This window comes from Rhinolophus hipposideros (assembly GCF_964194185.1).
Source record: "Rhinolophus hipposideros genome assembly, chromosome: 5".
Taxonomy (NCBI): domain Eukaryota; kingdom Metazoa; phylum Chordata; class Mammalia; order Chiroptera; family Rhinolophidae; genus Rhinolophus; species Rhinolophus hipposideros.
In genome coordinates this window covers 57769249-57791472 of record NC_138051.1, presented here as the reverse complement: position 1 = coordinate 57791472, position 22224 = coordinate 57769249, and the positions used below count along the sequence as shown (strand labels likewise).

Sequence of the window (22224 nt, the reverse complement as noted above, 5' to 3'; positions counted from 1 at the left end):
CAGGTATGGGGGTAGATACTGGGAATTTGTTATGCAGCATGTTAAATTTGAGACGCCCATCAGACATCCAGGGGAAGATGCCAAATGGACAACTGAGGAGACAATGTTAGACACTGAGGAAGGGTTCAAGGCTGGAGTTAAAAAGCCAGAGGACTGAACGAGATCTCCTAGGGATAGTGTGCAGGGGAAAAAGAGATCCAGAGAGAAGCCAATACATCCAAGAGGACAGTAAGATGGAGAAGAACGAGCAAAGGAACTGAGGAGCAGGGTAGGAGAAGAACCCAGAAGCCAAAGATGAGGCAGGGGTCCGTGGGCTATATGCTGCTGACAGGTTACAGGTGCTGAGGGCTGCTGGCAGGAGGTCACTGGTGACCTAGACAAGAGGTCAAGGGTGTGTGTGTGTGTGTGTGTGTTTTGGGCGTGGAAGGATGCACCTGAATGTAGTGCCTTTTGGAGAAAATGGGTAAACAGGAAGCAGAGAGAATGCACGATTAACTGTTTCACTGAGTCTTGTCCTAAACGGAAGCAGAGAAAAGGGTGGTAGCGGCAGAGTATGTGGGATCCAAGAGGGTTTTGGTTTTTGTATTAAGATGGGAGATATTTGGGTAGTGATGAGACTAAAATAAACCCGCAGGGGGGAGAAACTGATAATGTAGGAAAAGAGACGACATTGCATATTAATAATTGCCGTATTTCTGGACTGTTAAAGAGAGGACAAATAAACATTCCACAAGAAAAATGGATAACTTTCCAGTTGGCTCACCTGTGGGCATGGGCTCACTTGGGGACTCTCCTGAGGCCTTGTCCTCACTGTCATTCTCACACAGGGCCGAGGTTCTTCCTTTCCATTCACTTTTTGGGAGCAGTTCCACAACTACCACGTCTCCATGAATCGAGCGGTTTCGAGCTTTCATCCCGTGGATTAGGATGTCACTAACTAAACCTGTTTGGGGCAACACAGAGAAAGCCCGTACAGCCAAGGGGGATGCCACCCAGTGAGGTACTTCAAACCTAATATATCTGAGGCCCAAAGCATTCCTATGAAGAAAAGCTTCCTCCTTTCAAAGGGGAAGTCCAGTTTCTTTTGCTTTGCAGAAACATGGCCACCCTGTCATACTATGTCATGTGCTCGCATAAGGGCCACCCTCGATCCTCTGTGAAGGCAGGTAACAGTTCCCTGCATGAGGCCGTGTAAGTCTGCACTGGAGTTCTGTCACACACCTGCAGGGGCCACCCAATCAGGGCCTGATCAGCAGGCTTAGGAACTACGGATACTGCAGCACTGACGGGAATGAGTCTGACGAGCGGAAGCCATTGCTTCCCATTCTCCTTCAACCCAGCCGTGCTCCTGTGACTGTCAGTTTTTCTCACTTCATCACTCAGAACTAGGCAGTACGTGATACATCATGATACAACTTATTTGCACAGTTGTTCATTTTTATTACTGTTTTAGTCATTCCAATAAGGCAATGTGGCACACTGGTGCAGTTCAGGGCAATGTCTTAAAATCAGGGAGAAGTTGCCTCCGTGGCAGGTTCAGCGCCCCACTCAGCAGATGTGTGACCTTGGGTAAGACACTGTGCTTCTCTGTATTTCAGTTCCCTCATATGCAACCTGTGTATCCTCACGTGTAAAAGGTGGAAAACAATAATAAGACCTATATAAGTGCTTAGAACAGTACCTGATATACAGTAAGAACTCAATAAAATATTAGCCATTATAATTTTTAAAGTTGATGACAACAAAATCAGAAATTTTGACAAAAAGTTAGGAAAAAAACCAACCCATGATCCCACACACCCAGGGTATGTGGGGATATCTGACATGGCGTAGGTGATGTGACAGTTTCAACTTTGCTCTCTTCATTGTGTTATGTCAGAATAAAAAAGTAGCATGGAGAGTTACGTAAGGTTTATACGGAACCTGAGTCTTTGCTGCTGGCTCCTTGAAGTCGCACAAAAGCTTCTATTTGTGCTCTGTGTTTGTTGACTTTCAGAATTCCCTAAAAATCATAATAAAAATCAATGTGAATAATTTCTTTCCTGCTTGCTTTACCGACAAAAAGTACAGCTTTTAAAAACGCTATGAAAATATCCCTATAATATTCTTATAAGGTCTGTGATCCCGTTCTTTAGGAATAATATTCATCACCAAGGTTTCTTTCCTCCAGAGAACATACCATCATTTTGAACTACTCTCAGCTACACTAAGTGTTGGAAGTGCTAGGCTCTACCTTATCTAAGGGAGGAATGGTCTATAAAACATCTCCCTCAAAGTATCCCCCCAGCAACGGTGTGAAGTTTCCTCCCAAGTTGGAGACATTACCCCCTCTTCTAAATGAGGTATACTCATTTAAAATACCCACACTTTAGGGAGGAAGGTTAGTGTGGTATTCTCAAACTTCGGCCTGCATAAAAATTATCTGAGTGGCTTGTTAAAAATGTAAAATCCATGATGGAACTGTTCTGTATCTTGACTGTGGTGGTGGATACACGGATCTACTACACATGTGATAAAACTACACACACACACACACACACACACACACACACACACACACACACGAGTGCACGTAAAACTTAAAATCGGAATAATAATTTTATCTGATTTCTTTTGAAGATCCTGGCAGCATCTGGGTTCTGGGTCCTGGGGGATCATAAAAGGACCCTTGAAAGGGGAGGGAAAATGGCGACAAGTGAAGGAGCCAGATTTCACCAATTTTATAATTTTGCCAAACCTTCAGACTTTGATTTAAAAATACATTCTCTTTCCCAGTGACAGGAGGCATTTATGAAGCTACTCATGTGATGTTCAATATTATGTTCAACCCAATTAAGAACTTTAAAAGGTAGCTCCAACCAGACAGCCATGTGTATAGGAAGAATGACTCCCGAAGCATCTTAAACATCACCAGCCCTGGCTAACTCACACCCGTTTGTTGACAGCCTTTGAAATGAGAGGCCTGTGACAGGAGGCAAGTAAAGAAGAGAAAACACTGGCTGCTCCTGAGGCCGTTTCTCCTTCACCACCTCACCTGGATGTAGCGCCCAGACTTAATGCCGGCTTCTAACACTTCCGGGGGAAGATGCTCTGGATACTCCTTCCTGTGGCTCTCCTGACTCTCAGTCTCTCTTTCCCGTCGGGACTGAAGGATAGAATCACAAAGCTCGTGGGCAGCTTTTAAGTCAGGCCAAAAATTGTCCAGGTAATTCTGCGTTTATGAAAGGCACAAGAGAAACATGGTCAGGAAAGAATAATTCTTCATTGCAGTAGTATTACCAAAAATACTGAACAGGAACTGCTGGCATGCAGTTTAGAAGAGACGTTAAATGAGCATTACCTTCCCAGATCTCATGCTACCAGGTCATTTTCTACCATTTCATTAATTCCCAAAGCCCTGCCAAATGAACCCTAGAAAGGTGGTTCCTACCAAAAACGCTTTCACATCCCTGATTACTCTGAACTTTCAAATCTCCCCCCCCCTCTCTACACACACACACACACACACACACACACACACACACACGCACACACACACACACACACTTAGTTTTCCTGTCTTTACATGTATCTCATCGCTACAGATAATGGCCTACAGTGAACGAACAGGAAAAGCTCCTACATGTGCATTCTTGTGTTTTTTTTTTCATCCTGAAATGTTTGAAAGTTATAAGAAACTTAAGCACATAAAAATGGCAAGGAGTAAAGTGTATAAGCAAATGTCTCCCTTACCCCAACCCACTGGCTATGTTAAATGAGCAGAGAGCAGGGACAGTCCAATGAGCAAAGTATTCTTGGTGTTAGGCTTTTCCCCTACTTCATAAGCTCCCAGAGGACCAAGTCTTCTGTGACTATCCACAGATGTAGTACCACTCCTCATGTAAGTGACACTAAATGTTGCTATTAGTGTGATGACCTGGTATGAAACATAGCTTTGAAACAAGTGGTCAGAGTCCCCACAAAGTAGACTATTACTGAACGTGCTTGAACCTCGTGGCCTATTGTTTCAGGGATGCCCTGGACACAGCCCCAAGGAAGTTGGTGAGGGTGGCTGCGCTAGTCTGCTATGTGTGTCCAGTGAACGTTCCGAATGGTTGACTCACTACATCAAATCAAATTTAGATGTGATCTGAACGCAACTTTACGTATAAGGTAGAATCTACACATTCTCTTTTCTCAACTTAAAAAGAAAATAAATTACCCTTATATTTGACTCCAGCATTTCTCCCACTAATTTCAAGGTCCCGGTCAAACTGCTTCTTTGCTTTCCCAAGTCCTTCCAGAAGTTCTGTCTGTGCTAACGTCAGTACCTCAATTCTATGGTCACTTATCACTTGTCAGCACCAAGACTTAGTCTCTGCGCAATTTACAAGGACAAAAGCAACTGTTCCACCAGTACCAGTGTGAGCCTCAGATGCCAAAGGTATGGGAAAAACTGGGTTTAACTGTTTCTAGGAGAAGAGGAAATATTTATTTAGGATTAGTGGCAGCTGCTCCTGTGGTACAGCTGGGGATGATGGAGACATAATTAAGAAAATGGTGGATCACTGCATAAATTATATAAATGTCTAACTACTACGTTGTACACCTAAAACTAACATAAAATAATACTGAATGTCAACGGTAACTGAAATAAATAATTTTTTTTTTAAAAAAAGAAAATTGTGTGAGGGATATTTAGAAAGTCACCAAAAGTACAGGAATCTTGGTAAAAGTTGTTTACATAGGCTTGTGGGTGCGTATTTAAATTTAGGCATTTTTATTTAATAAATAACTTTAGTAAACAGCATTATAAAAAGTGAACCTTTAAAATTAAAAGGCACTTAAAACAAGCATGTGACTGGGACAGCCGATTAGCTCAGTTGGTTAGAGCACGGTGCTCTTAACAACAGAGTTGCCGGTTCGATCCCCACGTGGGCCACTGTGAGCTGCGCCCTCCACAACTAGATTGAAACAACTACTGGACTTAAAGCTGATGGGTCCTGGAAAAACACACTTAAATAAAAAGTTTAGAAAAAACAACCAAGCATGTGACTAGTATGAAACAAAATGGGCAACTCAGTGAGAAGTAACTATATAGTGGTCTGTTACAGCACTAATTGAAAATAAGACTTGCTTAAGTGATAGCTGTTGCATAAGCCACAGCTTGTCCACATGTCCACTAAAAAGGCAAATTTATAGCTAAAACACCAAAGAAAAAGTACTGATAAAAAGTCTTACCCTCAAATTGCAAATAAATACATTAAATGATTAGAAGAGGTGATAAAAGAAGCACCAGGCTTTAAATAAAATAAATAGAAAAAAATCAATTCACCCAAAGGTCCCAATTCAGCAATGCTACATAAATAAAGGACTTTATGTACATAATACTAAATGAAGGACTTTTTTTGCTGAAAATTTCCCAACACTTTTATCTAAGGCTTCAATTTACAAAGAGAAGGTGTAATGGTTACCAAGATTAACTTTTGCCACTATGAACCACCTCTTCAAGAGGATTTATCTTTTTCACTCTTTCCGTCTAACTTCAAGTCCCCCCAGAATATTTTGGCTTCCTTCTCTTCTGAACTTCACAGTGTCTCTTTTTTTCTGCTATCATTCACCTCTATGAAGCCCTTGGTCACAGTTTACTTAGGAAATGCTATACAAAATAAAACTACTGTACCACTGAACTACAAAGAAAAGTAATTTTCCCAAAAAGTAGAAAAATGTAATTTTAGTCAACTGTCTTCTGCAGGAACAAGACATGATGTATTGCAACAGAAAAAACAAGTGACACTGCCATTAATATCCAATGCCCCTGGAATTCTCTGGCATGCCAGAACACTTTTTTATAGCAGAGCCAAGAAAATTCTATTGGCAAATCTTTAGCAATACCTGCACCTGGGAACGCTTACAGAATCTACAATTCAAAATCCAACTAGACTTTCTATAAACTGACAGGGGTAATGGAGGACCTCATTCTAGTTTCTGAATCAAAAAAAGATATCAACCATTGGAACTCGATCGACCAACTGGTCATACAGAAGAGATCAGTAATCTACTGAAGGATTAACAGTCATTCTACTCTCCCAAAAGGTACCTAAGAAATAGGTACCATTCATTGTGTTGCTAAGGCAGCCCAAGGAACTGTCACCAACAATAACGCTCCTGTCTGTGAGCTGTACACCAAGTTGACCTGACAAGCCTTCACATAAATAATATCACATCTCACTCCTCTCTTTTTCCCTATTAAGCCCCATGTATATTCACAAGTGGGGAATACTGAGGGACAGCAGAGAAACAAGACTGCCTTTTAAAACTGTGTTTTGTTTGTGTTCAGAAGAATAATTTGGGAGGCAGTGAAGCATGATGGTTAAGAGCTTTGAAGCCAGACTGCCTTGGTTCTAATCCCAGTTCCACCACGTTCTACCTGTGTGACTTTGGACAAGTTGCTTAGCCTTTCTTTTCTTTTTCTTTTTCCCCCCTTTTCTTTCGTCCTCCCACTCCACTCCGGTTCAAGCCATTGTTTCTCAGTCTAGTAGGACACAGCTCCCTCGCCCATGCTGATATTATGAGCCTTGCGCTCTCCCCCAGCAGCTCTCGCTGGCTGCCTGGCCACTGGCCGATCATGGCAGCCCTCGGTAGTCCACGGCAGCACTCAGCACCTCACGACAACCTCTGGTTGCTCACGGCAGCCCAGCTCCAGGGAGAGCTGTTGTTCACAATCTTAGCTGTAGAGGGCGCAGCCCACTGGCCCATGTGGGATTCGAACCCACGATCTTGGCGTTAGAACGGTGCTCCAACCACCTGAGCCACCGGGCTGTCCCCTGCTTAGCCTTTCTATGCTTTAGTTTTCTCACCAATAAAATGGGGATGATCACCCTTACTTCAAAAATTGTTGCAAGAATTAAATGAAATAATACACTTAGAACAGTGCCTGGCATAGATAAATGTTGGCTATTGCTATTTGGTGGAAGCATGTACTTTAGTGTAATAGTGATTGTTATTGCATTAGCCACAAACACGAGTTTGCGTCAACAGGGCCTCGTTGGGCTGAAGTCTTAGCTGTTGCAGGCCTTACAGTCACAGGTCATTGGCCTAGATCTGCTAGGGTCAAGATTAATTTGCTGGGAGCAATGAAGACATGGTACTTCTTGAAGTTTTCCTTCATTCTTTATTTTCCCTTTACTGCCAAAATGATCTAGAGCCTTTTGGGAACTACTTCGGAAATGAACACACAAACACACACACATGACAACTGGAAATACCTTGAAGGAAATCACAAACACTCCTTCTGTTTCACTTCCATATTGTTGAACTGCCTCTTCATCTTCTGTCACCATAATAACTGGCATCCTATCCTGGCAGTGATGATAGTACCAAACGGCTGCATTGTATATGCTCCTAGAAAAGCAAAGGGCACACGAGTTCTCCCAAGGCAGACAAACACAAGCTACGGTTCAGAATTTCACACCTGCCTTTTAATCTGCTACCCTTTGGTTTACATGCACAACCACTCATTCATTCAACAAATACTTCCCAAGCATTCATTATAAATATGCCCTGAGCTGGGGACTCTGGGGGATACCAAGATGAATCAGAAAGTGCTTGACATCTCTTCTTCCCAAAGACATCCAACTACCACAGCGACTTCTTTCATTTCTTGATGTGGCCTAGAAACCATGAGGCTCTGCCATCTTTTAACACCTTTCAACTAGAGAGTTGAGTGACACACCACCACACGGATGACAAGTTATATGAGACTTAAAAGATAAAGTCTTTGGCTAAGAACAAAAGTAGGCTGCAAGTAGATGAAGATCAGAATCCTATAAGATCGGATATGGAACCACATGAAATATCTGAAAATCTTCCTGAAAAGAATCTGAATTGGAAAACAGGATCGAGGTCTGAAGATCAGTGTTCGAGACTGGATTCTGTTTGCGATGAAGTGTATAAACTTAGGACAGTCAACTTCTGTGGGCAGCTGTTTCCCTTTATGCAAGTTAAAAAGCCAGGTAAGGTTCCTTTAGTTCTAGAACTTAAAAAAAAATTCAACCAACTTATACTGAGTACCTACCACGTGCGAGGCTGTGTAGTTAGTAAGTGTGATCATTCTGAGTACTCATGTGACCCAATAAAGAGAAAGATTTGCTTTTCCCTTCTGGTATTGAGTCTGGGGGGAATTAGGGGACTATACGTAAGGACTCGGTATATATCAGTGCTTATTTTGCATTAGAGAATTTAAATATTTAATGGCCACAGAGATAAAGAAATACAAGGAAAAAGAAGATTTGAATGTTCTATATGGATATTTTAAAGTTTAAGGTCTCTTTTGCCCTCTCCGGAAGTGTCCTATACCTACCTCTGACTTTAGCTGCAATTGGGTGGGTAGTTCCATTCCCCTCTCAAGGACCCACTGAGTGGAGGTAACATCCCTGGGGAATGACCCTCGGCTACAGGGAAGATTGACTAAATGCCCTAGCCTGCCCGTCGAGGCGACTTTTTAGGTGCACTCTACACGGCTTCTCAAGGTTCATAGCAGCTGTCATACATCCTTTACTGCTGTCCCTCCTTCGCTGTTCCACTCTCTCCACCTCCTCACTCCTGCTTCTGGGAACCACCTCGATATAAACGACCCACACCAAGTCCTTGCTTCAGGCTCTGCTTTTAGGTGGATCTAAGCTATGATACTGCTCTTCCTAAAACAGCTCTACCAGAAAGAAGCTAACAGTTTCAGTTTAATAAGACTAGCTGGGATATTAGAGCAACCTGTATCAGAAAACTTGGGACGATCTTAGCTTAAAAGTAGGACCCCCAAGCATTCAATTGATGACTTCTGGATCACTGTAATGATCCTGCTAGCCATGAGGGTCTGGAGTAAACTTACTCTGGGTACCAATGTCTCCCTAAGTACAATTTCTACAATATATCAATTATGCATTCAACGACATATCTAAAATAATAACACCTTAAGTATTTCAGTATCACTCATGGTTCCAGAAGTAATTGTTGAGTTTAGCATACCACTTACGTCAACCTCCAAACAGCCAATGATGAAGAAATTTACAGAAGACGATCATGTGCAAACTCACAGCAATTCCATGCCATACCTGGTCTGCCACTTTTCCATGGATTCTCCTTGTTCCCGAGAGAGATAGCAGTCCTGCAGGAACTCATTAGCAAAGGGAACGCAGTCGTGACGTGCATCCTTCAGGAGGTTTCGCAATTTGTTATACTGTCTGTCACACAGAGGAGAAAAATAAATCTAACATAGCAGGTACTCATCTACCGCCAGCTCTTGCTAAGAATCAAAAAGGATGAGGTATTTTAGAGCAAAAGATCGATTACTTAAAACTCGAGAAACATTTATTTACTATTTGGCCTTAATGTGCGCAGTACCATTGGGCGGCTGTTTCTCAATTCTGCCCGGGCAGGGCCTTGTGAATTAGTTTGTGGATCAGCCCAACTCCCTTCCTCTTCCGAGACCTCTGGCCATTCATTACGTACTGATGCAGCGCTGCCCCACGTAGCCCCCACTTCAAAGGCTCACAGAGAACACAGAAGCAAGCAGACTTTAGCATTTTATTTTTGTACCTCACTCTGTTCTATAAGGGGCATTAGGCATTAGTACATTTTACTTTTTGCTGGCAGCCCTAGAAAAGGACATGTAAATAAGTTTGGGGATTTATCTGTAAATTTTATTTATGCAGCCATCTCATTTACACGAATGAGGGCTAGCTTCATCTCTCAGAGAACTAACGGAGGTTTAAGGTTTCCCACCAGGAGATCCTTCCAAGAATGCTGGCCAAAGTCACAAATCAAATATGAAGTGTCATACTGATCAGTTTCTAATAAGGTGCTTTTTAATAGTCTAGGTAACATGAACTATACAACATCCATGGTTTTTTTAAAGGAGGTCAACTGTTGACTTAAAAATGGATTGACATTGAACCAGATGTTAACTTAACACATAAATTATTCATAGTAGATCACTGGCATTTAATAAAATAAAATGTGTGCCCTTCCATTCATACTACCAACCTGCCACCATGGATTTTTAAAAAATTAGTCTTTTCAGTAAAGCAAAGGCAGAACTCTCCAACTTATCCTCTCCAAATAAACTCTAACCATCGTCATCTGTGTGGGCTCAACACTTCAATAGAAAACAAGAAACACTGATTTTATTTTATCAGTACTTCTAATTTTGAGTCATCTTAAAAAGAATCATCAAGTAATAGCAACTTATAACATTTCCTAACAAACAAAGGGACTCAGTTTCATTTCTGTGAATGGCAGCTTTCCTTAGCAGAATCTCACTTGTGCAAACAAAAGCTGCCATACCACCAAATGCCTAGAACATATTAAATCAGTGATTTTCTCATGTTCACACAGATACACTTAAAATCATTTTTTGAAACCTCTTAGAATATGCAGGGAAGAGTCTACATCATCCTGTTAACAGTGATTGTCCCTGCAGAGTGGCAAGGCAAAGACTTTCTGCTTTACACATTTCTGTCATGCATGAATTTTTGCTAACAAACGAGCACTTATTTGTTAAGCGATAAAAAATATTTTAGGAGAGGCTTCTGTAACCATCTGTAATGTATTATTTCAGAGAAAACACTGAAAAAATATTGCTCACTTTCCCCAATCTTATCCTCCAAAGTTTTTCCTCCCTTTATCTACTATCACATTTTATACAGCCCTAATAAAGCACCCGAGTTTAGTGCAGTTATGTGTTTACATATTACCTCCCTTACCAAACTTCCTTCCCAGCACATTTTTGCTGCACTCCTCTGTGCCAGGTCTTCGGCTCTACTGACTGCTCTCAGGGGCCACTATCTAGACATCCCACAGCTGCCCTTCATCTGCAGCAGTCTTCTCATGGTGAACACAACAGGACCACCAGTCCTCAAAAAATAAACACTGGAACTATCATATGACCCAGCAATCCCACTCCTGGGTATAGACCCCTAAGAATTGAAAGCAGGGTCTCAAAAAGATACCTGTACACCCATGGTAGCATTATTCACAATAGCCAAAATATGGAAGCAACCTAAGTGTTAATCCACAGATCGATGGATCAACAAAATGTGGTGTATACATACAATGGAGTATCATTCAGCCTTAAAAAGGAAATTCTGGTACATACTATAACACGGACGAACTTGACATTATGCTGAGTGAAAGAAGCCAGTCACAAAAGGATAAATACTGTATGATTCCACTTATATGAGTTTCCTGGAGTAGTCAAATACATAGAGACAGAAAATAGAATGGTGGTTGCCAGGGGATGGAGGAGGGAGGAAGGGAAAGTTAGTGTTTAATGGGTGTAGCGTTTCAGTTTGAGAAGATGAAAAAAAGTTCTGGACATTGGTTGCAAACAATGTGAATGTACTCAATGTCACTGAACTGTACACTTTAAAATAGTAAACACTGTGTTATACATATTTTACCACAATTTTTAAAAATAGCTATGCTAATTGGTAAAACAAAACAAAACAAAAAAACAACCATCCATTTCAGTGGGATAAGTGCCGTGAAAGGCCAAGTGTAGCATGTGACCAGATCATGGGAGGTAGGGGGAAGGTATGTGGGAGGAGGCAGCACCAGAATCCTGCAGGATGAATGAAAGTTAGGCAGACAAGGGCCCAAGGGAGGAAAGAGGGGACAGATGTTCAAGACAGCAAACAGTATGGTCCATCTTTGTAGCTTCAGAATTTAACCCACAGAAGATGCTCAATAAACATTTTACAAATGAATACATAAACTCACAACCCTTTGTGACAACAGTAATCCAAATACAAGATGATAATGTCTCGGAACAAACTCTGACATTTTCATAATTGTTACTCTTTTGCTAGGCTTCATACACACTATTGCATTTGTTACCACACCTGGGTATTCCTGCATCCTGTCCTTCCCAAATGCTGATGTCTACAGGCCTGCCCAGGGGTTTTAGCACCAACTGAGAGTAATGACAATTCTTCCCAATGTTTCGAAAAATACATACATTAAAAATAATTTTCTCAATTTTAAGTTTCACTCCCGTATATTTTCCTTAGACTGTTAGTGTGTGCTTTCATTTGTCAGTTACCTATCAACCAGATAAAACAAATGAACAAATGGCATGAGAATATTAATGGGAAAAGCAGGAAACAAACAGTGAATCACTCTGAGTGTGACAGTTGGGTTTTCTTGTAGGCATGTGGGCTTATAATTATAATTTAATAGCACACACATACAATACAGTCATATTTTTTGCTAGTCAGGGTTAGTGGTGCATAGGATGGAATTAAATATGTGAGTTCCTGCATGGAGCCAGCAAAGAACACTGCAGTGTCTTGAACAAGTTTGGGCTGAATGATAGGAGAACAGTCGTTTTAGATAGTCAAATACAATCAAATTATCTTCAGTTTTTTAAATTCCAGTCTTTATAGAAAAACCCTAGTTTTCCTGGACTGGCTTTAGTGTTTTCCAAATCTCTATTATCAAAACCTTTCAAACAATTTCTTAGGGGGATAGCTGAACTTACCTTTTTTAGATTGATTTTTTTTACTATTTTTATTCAATGGTGATCTTACTTACACATGCAACATCCTTTCTTTCCCCCTGCTGACTATACTCTTTGGGGATTAGAAGTGGGTGTCCCACAACCAGTGGGGAAAAGAGTTCTGTACTCAATGTTGTGTTTCTGCATCCAGTTTTCCCAGAATCCTGGGTCTCCAAGACTTACTTTCAGAGGTCCTTGAGTTTTCTACAAGAATTTTAAGTTCATGTTTCCATTTATATTAGGTAATACTCTTAGAACATTTCTAATGGAGTATATTTTGGACCAGCTGAATGGCCACCTTCTAACTGCAATGCCATCTGGGGGCCGTGCCTGCCGGTTTGGAAGCCTCAGACACCTCACATTCAGGACCTCCATCTACCCTCTCCCCCTTGGACCTTTCCCAGGGCATCCTCTCTATTCACTTAAGTAAGACAGAAACCTGAGTGTTATCCTTGACACCACCTTCTCCCTCACCTCATTTATCTAAATCCATTACTAAGTTCTACAGATTTTTTAAAGTAACAGCTTTATTGAGATATAATTCACGTACCATAAAATTCACCCTTTTAAATGTACAATTCAATAGTTTTTAGTATAGTCACAGAGTTATGCAACCATCACCACTATCTAATTCCAGAACATTTCATCACCCCCAAAAGAAACATATACCCATTAAGCAGTCATTCCCCATTTCCCCTGACCCCCAGCCTCTGGCAACGTAACTAATCTACTTTCTGTCTCTTGGCTTTACTTATTCAGGGCATTTCACAGAAATGGAACCACACACTATATAACTTTTTTGTGTGGCTGGCTTCTTTCACTTAACATAATACTTAAGGTTCATCTGCGAGTATGTTGTAACACGTATCAGAACTTCATCCCTTTTTATGGCTGAATTAATATTTTCTTATGTGGATAAATCACAGTTTGTGTAGCCATTATCAGTTGATGGGCATTTGGTTTTTCTCCATTTTGGGGCCATTACGAATAGAGCTGCCATGAACATTCATGTAGAAGTTTTTGTGTGGATATGTTTTCAGTTCTCTTGGTCACATACTGAGGAAGTTCTACATATTTTACCTATTAAATAGCTCTTAGGAATGTCCATTTCTCTCCACTTCTAAGCTACCAACATCTCTTATCCAAACTAAAGCAATAGTCTCTTGTCTTCTTTTCTCCATGTCTCTTTTCCACTGGGCAAGTAATCATATCAAAACAGCAATCTGATCATGTTAAAACCCTTCACCAACATCCCTGAAGTCGATGAGGCCTACCGTCCAATCCAGGGCCTTCTTTTAGTTCCTTGAGCGAAATGCCCCTCCCCAGGACCTTGCATAGCAGCTGTACCAGCTGGAAAGCTGTTTTTTCTTTGCCTGGTTGCATGGCCTTCAGGAAAGCCTTGCCCATCTCTCTGACTAGATTGGGGTCTCCTGGAGCCTCACGCCTGTGCTTCAGCACATTTTGTCACAGCTGTAGTTCTTCATGTGTTTGTGTGATTACTTGGTTATTGCCTATCTACCCCTCAAGACCATGTCTGCTTTTGTTCATTACTGTATCCTCAGTGCTGGCAGTTTTGGGCATAGATAGTTTCTTAATAAATATTGGTGAATTAAAAAATGAACACCTGAATACAGGAATGAATGTAACTGACAAGACAGCCTTACCGAGTTATCAAGTGACCCTCCTTAAATAAGCATTTGAGGATCGTTAGATGGCAGAATGTGATTATCCTGAACAATCAAAAGTTGGACATTTTTCATAGTTTTGTACAATATACTTATGAGAAGGCCATTTTCTGCATTAATATTATTGAAATCAAAATATAAAATCATATTAAGTATAGAACCAGATTAGAGCTATGTCTTTCTATTGTTAAATCCAACTCTGGTAATTTCGTTTCAGTAAAACAATGTCATCTGTCATATTAAATTAATGTTCATTTGTAGTTTTCTGATTTTGTAGCTTTGTTTATTTAATTCGAAAATTCGATTTGGATTTAGGGTTGAATTAAGTACTTAAGCATGAGGACTTACAGCTTGACTTTCGTTTAAATGCATTTATGTAACAATACAATAAAATAATTTAAAGTAACACTAGGTGTTCATGAGAATTTTTTTCTTTTAGAAACAAAGTTGGTAACATTACTTATTTTGAATATCACTGATGTATTGGATGGGGACTTAGATCATATTGGCCTCTTAGATTCTCTCCAACAAGGATATTCTATGATCTCTATCTTATGTTATGTATTGAGAAACTGAGGCACAAAGTGTTAAGACTCTGAAGCTACATCAAAGGAATTCAGGAAGGTGTCAAAGGAGAAAACAAGGCATTTTTATACCAGACAGTAGACCGGAACAGGTTTTTTTTAACTGACAAAGCTTTCCTAACAATAATGTTCCTAAAAGCATATCAAACAGAATGAACTACTTACTAGCGTCTCAAAAAATCTCCAAGGAAGAACTAAAAAACAAAACGTTCCCCAACATAAAATGAAGCAAAACACTACCAGCTTCTGCTAGGCCATACTTGGTTACATATAAAAAGTCAAGACTTAAATATACTGAACACTGAAGGCCAAATTCATAAAGCAAATCTAGATGTAGTCAAAGGCTATCATCAATTCTAAAGTTAACTTTCAATATATGGCACTTTCTAGGGCTTAGGCCATTTTGGTCATTTAGCTGTTTCAACCTGAATACACCAGCTGGTTGCTTTACAGATGAACAAAGCAGCAAGTCCCAAACTTGCTGATTCCTTTCCTGCCTCTCCTTCCTCTTCATCAATCATGTTCATTATCCCTGCTTTAACACCAGTCTCAAACCTAATTCCTTCAGAGGGCTTGGGTCTTTCTGGCCTAATTCCCACACCTATATTTACTTCTACACTTTGCATAGTCCACATTAAATTATCCTGCTTGTGTCTTAAGGTGTGTTGTAATTACCTTCTTGCTTCTTGCATCTATCACCAACAAGATAAACAGGTTTGTTGAGAGAGGGACTAAAACTTTTGTTTGTAGTTCCAGAAGGTCTGGAATGAGGGGCTCAAAAAGTACTTACATGGGAAAACCAGGGTGTTATCATATGGGCCTATTTTATAACTCCTCATCTTTTGTTTTCACATTTAGTGTATTCGGAGACATGGTAAAGCAATGGAAAACCAATAGTTTTTCATCAAGTTAACTACTTTGAAATGTTCAGGAGAAAAGACGTTTAAATTTCAATTGTTTGCTTTTGAATGCCCTAGGAATTGGTTTTTAAAACAATCCTTAATATTAAAAATATTTTAGAAAACAGAAGTTGAAAAGGCTCTGCAGTATGTTGGCAATCTGAATGATAACAACAAATTGATTTTAGTAGCAGAAATGAAATACGACACCTGGAGCAGCATTTAAACCTGTATGTGTATAAACATCTATATCTTTGTGTCTGAACAAAATCAACTTCAAGCTCATTTAAAAATATTCTATCTGAAAAACCTGCACAATCTAGTTAATGCACATTTTTTTGAACTGGGCATATAATAAGGACAACTTATCATTTTCATATACAAATAAACACACTTCATCTTTTACTACTAAGGTCTAAAGAAACTACAAGATTTAAAAAAGAATAAACTCATAGTTGCTGCTTTTTAAATAACTTGGGGTGGTAAGAGTTTGGATACATAATTCTAATACTGTATGTTGTTTCCATACAGCATGAGTCTTCAAGTTCAAATCATAAATCTTTCCCAATGTTAAATGAAACAAAACCAATTTTTAGAGTATTTGTTTAAAAGGTACAAGGTAAGCATTTTATACTGATTTCAATCAAAAAAATCCTTTGTTTAGCAAATACAATTACTATGGTTGGTAGTAATACCTGTAACCTAAAAATAAAACAAGTGATATCTGGTTTCATTGAATAAATCATTACAAATACAATTTGTATCCACAATAAAGGAGTCTAAAATTTAAAAATAAAGTACTCTCTTTTTCCCAAGGGGAAAAAAAGTAAGCTTCTGAAACAATATATCTATAAATAAGAAGATTAAATAATATGCAATATCAACAAGAAATAAGCAATAACTCTGCTGTAAAATGCAAACCTAAAGCCAAGAATCTTCAATACCCACATACTGGGGACACTGCAGTTTATTGATCTACAGTCAGATCTTTTGGCCAGATGTTGAAGCAGAAATATAAAATAATGTTACTGCATTCCTACTAGCAAAGAGAATACTAAATTAGTTTAAAAAATACTTTATGATTAAAGAATAAATTCCTCCCCTCCCCCTACAACAAAGGAGCGTTTCTAAAGGGGGGGGATATCTACATTAATAAATAATGCAAAAGGGATACCTCCGGCCTCTTTGATGCTGCACAGCTTGACAAGCCGTTTGCATGAATATAATTCCCTTCAATTCAGGAAACTCAAGGATCTCAAAGTAGTCTTGAACAACTTTCCAATCTGGGATCATGTAATGAGTCACATCACTAGACAAGAGTTTCCCATCTGAAGCATAAATCAAAATGCAAAAGACTAGATACATTTGCAAACCTGGTTTATTATTTCAATGTCATGGTGCCCCCCTGTGCAAAATAACTTACAATCTTAACTGCACCGTGAAGTTTTTAAACGACAAGACAAATCTACTTTGGTAAAGGCCCAAAGTTCAGGTAAATTCAGCACCTTCATTTTTCTGAAGCTGTGATAAATAAAGGCTCAACGTGGTTTATGGTGCTGCCAGTGGAGCAGGAGATGACTGATTTTTTAAAAAACAAACAACACATCCTCAGCACAACCTGAATATTTCTGTGTGAACTTACTGACATACACGCACCTTCAAATGGGGCACCTTAAAATATACGTTAACCACTTGTTTCTGCCCAGCAATTTCAAGTCGGTACTGTCTCAAGTTTATGAACATGCTCAGCAGTCTCCAGAATGGACCAGAAAAGTTGTTCAATGCAAACAAGGGCACTGTTAAAGATTTCCACCCAGCCCGTCATGGAGTGGGTCAGCCAAGCAGTAACTGAAAGGCTCACCTTAACCATCAACCCTCAACCAAGCTGAGGGGTCCACATATTCGCTGAAAAGGCCCAGCACGCTTATCTCCCCCCAGAGGGAAGAGAACCAATAATCTTTACTCAAGGGACCACCCTTGCAGCCTAGAAACCAAGTGGGGTAAGATCTAGCGCACAGCAGCCCCCAATCCAGCTTTCCCATGACCTTCCTGTACAATGAGGACCCCCATCATTCACAAACCCTTTGGGTAAATGCCAGATGCATCGGTGCTGGCAAGTCAGATAATTTGTGGGGAGCAAAGAAATGTCAAATGAGCAGCAGCAGCAGCAGCAGCAGGTCTCCCGCGCTCACGCCACTGGGTTGCCTTCCGCCTCCCACTGCAGAAGGGCCAACAGCTCAGGTCACCACACACGACAGGAAGGGGCAGTTCCCTGCGCCCTGGCCCCTCGCCTAGGCCCAAATCACCCGGCCTCTGGGCTGCGGGGGGCGCTGTCTCTGGGCGCTGCCGTTTCATGGCGCGCAGCGGGCGGGAGTTCCGCACCGAGAGCCCAGAAGCAGCCAACCACCGCCCTCTCCGCGGCTCGGGGCCGCCGCCTCTCGCTCCCCACCCGCAGCGGAACGAAGGTGGCGCCAGGGGGCGGTGAGGGGCCCGGGGGCCTCGGCCTCGGGGCTTCCGCGGCCTCCAGGGCACACGACCCCCGCCCGCCGCCCGCGCTCCTCCCGGCCTGGCCCCCCTCGCGCCCGGCCTCGGGTCTCCGGGTGCCCGCCCGCCGCCCGCGCTCCCGCCCGGCCCCGACCGTTGAGGCAGACGGTGGGCTGCGAGCAGAGCTGGCTGTGGCAGGGCACGCTGGGCCGCAGGTAGTGCTCCCGCACGATGCGCAGCGTGCGGCCCTGGAAGGTCTTCAGAAGCAGCACCTTCTCCCGCTTCTGCAGCATGGCGGCGGCGCTCGGCCAGGCAGGGCTCCGGGGCCCGCGGGGCCGTCCGGGGCGGGCGGCCGGAAAGCAGCGAGCGCCGCGCGGCGCGGGCGGGAGGCGAGGCCGCGGCTTCGGGCCCGCCCCCTCGGCCGGGCGGGCCGGGTCCTCGCGCCGCTCGCGGCTCTGCCGGCGGCCGCCGGAAAGGGCCCGGGGTTGAGGGCTGGGGGTGGCCCGCGGGAGGGGCGGTGCTGCCCGGCCCTGGCCAGCTTCCCCCACCCTGCCTCAGTTTCTCCCCTCTCCACAATGCCTGGGGGTAGGGAGGAGAGGGGCAAAAGATTTATGCGGAGATAAGATGCGATGTGGAAGCTAGTGTAAAGTCTTGTGAAGAAAGATTTGGCGCAACTATAGGGAATTATTATACTTTGTTTCTACCCCCGGGTCCATGTGGGAATGGGCACCCGTATGAATATGGGTAATGAGTGTTCTCTGTTCCTTGCTCTTGCTGTCCCTGAAAGAGCTAAAAGATTCGGCAAATAAGCCCGCAACCCTTCCAGCCCAACATTTTTTCTCTTCAGAAAGTTGTATTTATTTTTAATTTCATGTATTTTTAATCCATATAAAAATTCAAACAATGCAGAGAGAATGAAAACCAATTCATTCCCTTAAGGTAAACACTGTCTATTTAACCCTAACTTCATAGCACTGAGCTTCTGGCAAAGGAATTTTCCTTGAAATTTGATGGAGGCTCACACACAGTCTCCTCTGAGATCACACACCCTTGGCTGGAAAGAGGCCAGTGTTCTTCCCAGCTCTCAACAAAGACTTTTGAGCCGCACCAGAAGCTTTATATACAAGTGACACATTTAATTTCCACAAGTCAGTGGAGTTGGGCATCATTATCCCCATTTTACAGGCGATGAAACAGGATTAGGGAGGTTAAGTGGCCAAAGTTACCCAAGTATTAAGTGCTGGGATCAATGTTCAAGCCAGAATCTGGCTGAATCCGAAGTAGGCTCTTAACTAATTACCGTGCTATTCATCGATGAATAAAATATAACTTTTGTCGCTGAGGAGTTTATAGTCAGCTTGTTGAGCTCTAGTGCAGGCAGCTCAACCAGCTGGCTGGAACATGGGAGCTTCCTATTATGCCGAAGTGAGCAGAACTAGGGTGTTGTGTGGGATCACTTACTCTAGGGGGACATATTAAAAAGTCGTGGATCCTTACTTGTATTTTTATGTCAAGTTATCTGCAGTGTGGGATAATGGGAGTGAGATCGGAGATGGAATTGCACAAGTTAGGAAAACATTACAGTGCTGGTTCACAGACCAAAGCCCTAGGAGGCCCCATAAAGCAACCAGCAGTGCAGGAGGCCCTCCCTGATTCAGGAAGTCAGTTCTAGAGATTCCAGAGGACAGGCAAGTAGCCACATTTGTCCCCCACATAAAAATGCTTCTGACAGCTGCCCACCGTTCCCTCCAAAGCTCTCCCATTTTCATTTTTATTTTACTTCTGATTTTATATCCTTAACATCTCTCTTTGGCATTTTGTAGCTTTAAACTTTCTCTAAATTCAGACTAATGATCTTTTAAGGAAGAGAGTGTGTCTGGCACTGTATTGAAAGTTGATTTTTATCAGTATTTAAAATAATCCAAGGCTCATCAAGCACTTCTTTTGCTTGCATTGAGGCAATGGTGTACAATTTATGTTCTTAAAAGCATGATCCCTTAGTTCTTGGAACTGGTGATCTGAAATGGACGAGAATGCTTTTTTGTTGGTTTGTTTGTTCACCGACCATCTGATGCATCTCGCCTGAAAAAAAGGTTTCTAAATCAGTCAGAATAAACTAGGTTACGCTGCAGTAATATACTACTTCAAAACCCCCAGTGACTTAAAACAAGATATGTGGGTGCCTAGAGGCTCCGCTGTGTATTGTTCTCCAGGACTAAGGCTGATGGAGACAGTCCTCTCTGGAATACTGTTTGCTGTTCTTTGGCAGAGGGAAAAAAAATCCTTTAGACAGCCTTACCCCAGCAATTAATAGCTCAGACCGGAAGAAAGTGATACATGTCACCTGTACCTATTGGCGGGAACTAATCACATAACCATACACTCAAAGGCCTAGTGGCAGCATTAGTGACTACTTAAATGCCTCCAACTCACACCCCTTAGTCTGCTCTGCCATCACCTTAACCCTTGTGTCTGGGACGACTCCAACTCAGCCCACTATCCAGTCTCTTGGGCATTGTACTGCTCACCTCTTTTGACATCCTCACCCGCCTCCCCAATAGCCAATAAGCCAAGCATATATCACCCTATCATCTTTAATCCATATTGCAATCCTTCAAGGTAAGTATGTGGGTTTTTGTGGCAGAGGCTGGCTCTTTGTTCACCAAATCCATGTCCTCTTCCCTGGGTACACAGATGAACCACATTTCCCATGCATATAGTGGCCACAGAATGTAATGACACCGTTTCCAGGACTGACCCATAAAAACCTCCCATGAATGCGCTCCTCTTTCCTGTTCCACCAGCTAGGTGCCAAAGCCCAGGGGATCTTGAAAGCCAGCGCTGAAGGCAGCAGACCCTTTTCTGCCACCATCAACACGGGTCCCAGAAGAACTGTGCAGAGCCCTGCCTCCCCCACCCAGGAGCATCACAGGGGATTATTGTAAGGGAGAAATCAACTTTTGTTATAGCAGCTTAGAATTATCCTAGCTAATGCACATCCACTTTACAGAGGAGATTAAAGGCTGAAGAGTTACTCATTTGTTCAAAAAGATCCCTCACTAGATACTAAATGTCTTAAAGAAATGAAGCTGCTCAAGGATTCTATAGCAGTTCTAAATTGTACAGTCCTTTAGGAAGAGGGAGAGCAGCAGTGGTCTTAGTTAGGTACTCTGGTTTGGTTTCTGCTACGGTGCCACAGCAGTGCCACACTGGGAAGGATGCTTGGCGGCTTGCTTCTCTTTTCATGTTTCCCTTTTCTTGTCAAGTGCCGATGGACAGCCTGGTTCCCAGATAGCAGAATTCAGCACTCTCTTGCTGATGGAAATCTCAATGGTGGCTCGGTTTCCCTGGTGCATGATTGCAGTCCTCTTAAGGCTGAGCACCAGCGTGCTTACATTGCAGGAGTCTGTAGCATTTGCATGCCTTTTGCAGATGTACTCTGCGAATGCAGACATCAGCAACCACTGGATTACAATCAAATAGTCTCATCAAAAGGTTAGCCTAGAGAGGGTTGGGCATCTTTACAAAGGGCTAAGAGGACAAGAAGGTTAAATGTATAAAAGGAATTCTGGAAGATGAGCTCCAAGGGCTAGAGTGGATTACTGAAGTAGGCTTTGAAATAGTCTGTCTTTTGATTTATCTATTTAAAATTACAATAGCACCACATGCTTGTTGCAACAAATTCCAACAATACTGAAGTATGCCGAGTAAAAACGTTGAAGTTCAGCTTGCCTCCGAAATCTACTTCTCCCAAGTAATTTGCCATTGTTGAAGCTGGTGTGCATCTTAGATGTCATTAACTATAACCCCAAATGTGCAGCTTTTCAAAGGGTTTATCAATATTATGCAGTATCAGCTAATTATAGCTAATGTTTGTCAAGTTTTACAGGTGACAGACATTGCCCTAAGCACTTTTCTTGTGTTTTCTTGTCCTCCAAACAATGCCTTGACTGTGATACTGTTACCAACTACATTTCACAGGTGAGAAAACAAGTACAGAAGGATTGAGACACAGGCCACACACTGAATGGATGGCAAAG

General features: G+C 42.1%; 1 protein-coding gene across 5 annotated transcripts in view; it reads right to left on the bottom strand.

The window, feature by feature from the left end:
- Positions 1 to 18589, bottom strand: part of DIS3L (DIS3 like exosome 3'-5' exoribonuclease) — a 30726-nt gene extending 12137 nt beyond the window's left edge. The window contains exons 1-8 of one of the 5 annotated variants that reach the window (XM_081048173.1): positions 17782 to 17922; positions 17124 to 17278; positions 16875 to 17028; positions 9090 to 9218; positions 7248 to 7383; positions 3035 to 3211; positions 1924 to 2002; positions 764 to 943 (exon numbers count right to left, since the gene is read on the bottom strand). In XM_081048173.1, the coding sequence (XP_080904299.1) occupies positions 764 to 943; positions 1924 to 2002; positions 3035 to 3211; positions 7248 to 7383; positions 9090 to 9218; positions 16875 to 16993 (820 nt within the window). In that variant the 5' untranslated portion in view covers positions 16994 to 17028; positions 17124 to 17278; positions 17782 to 17922. Of the gene's footprint in view, positions 1 to 763; positions 944 to 1923; positions 2003 to 3034; positions 3212 to 7247; positions 7384 to 9089; positions 9219 to 9353; positions 10376 to 16874; positions 17029 to 17123; positions 17279 to 17561; positions 18015 to 18338 lie in introns of those variants that run through there. The other 4 variants (XM_081048170.1, XM_081048172.1, XM_081048171.1 and 1 more) reach the window with 4 other exon arrangements.
- Positions 18590 to 22224: the final 3635 nt, after the last annotated feature.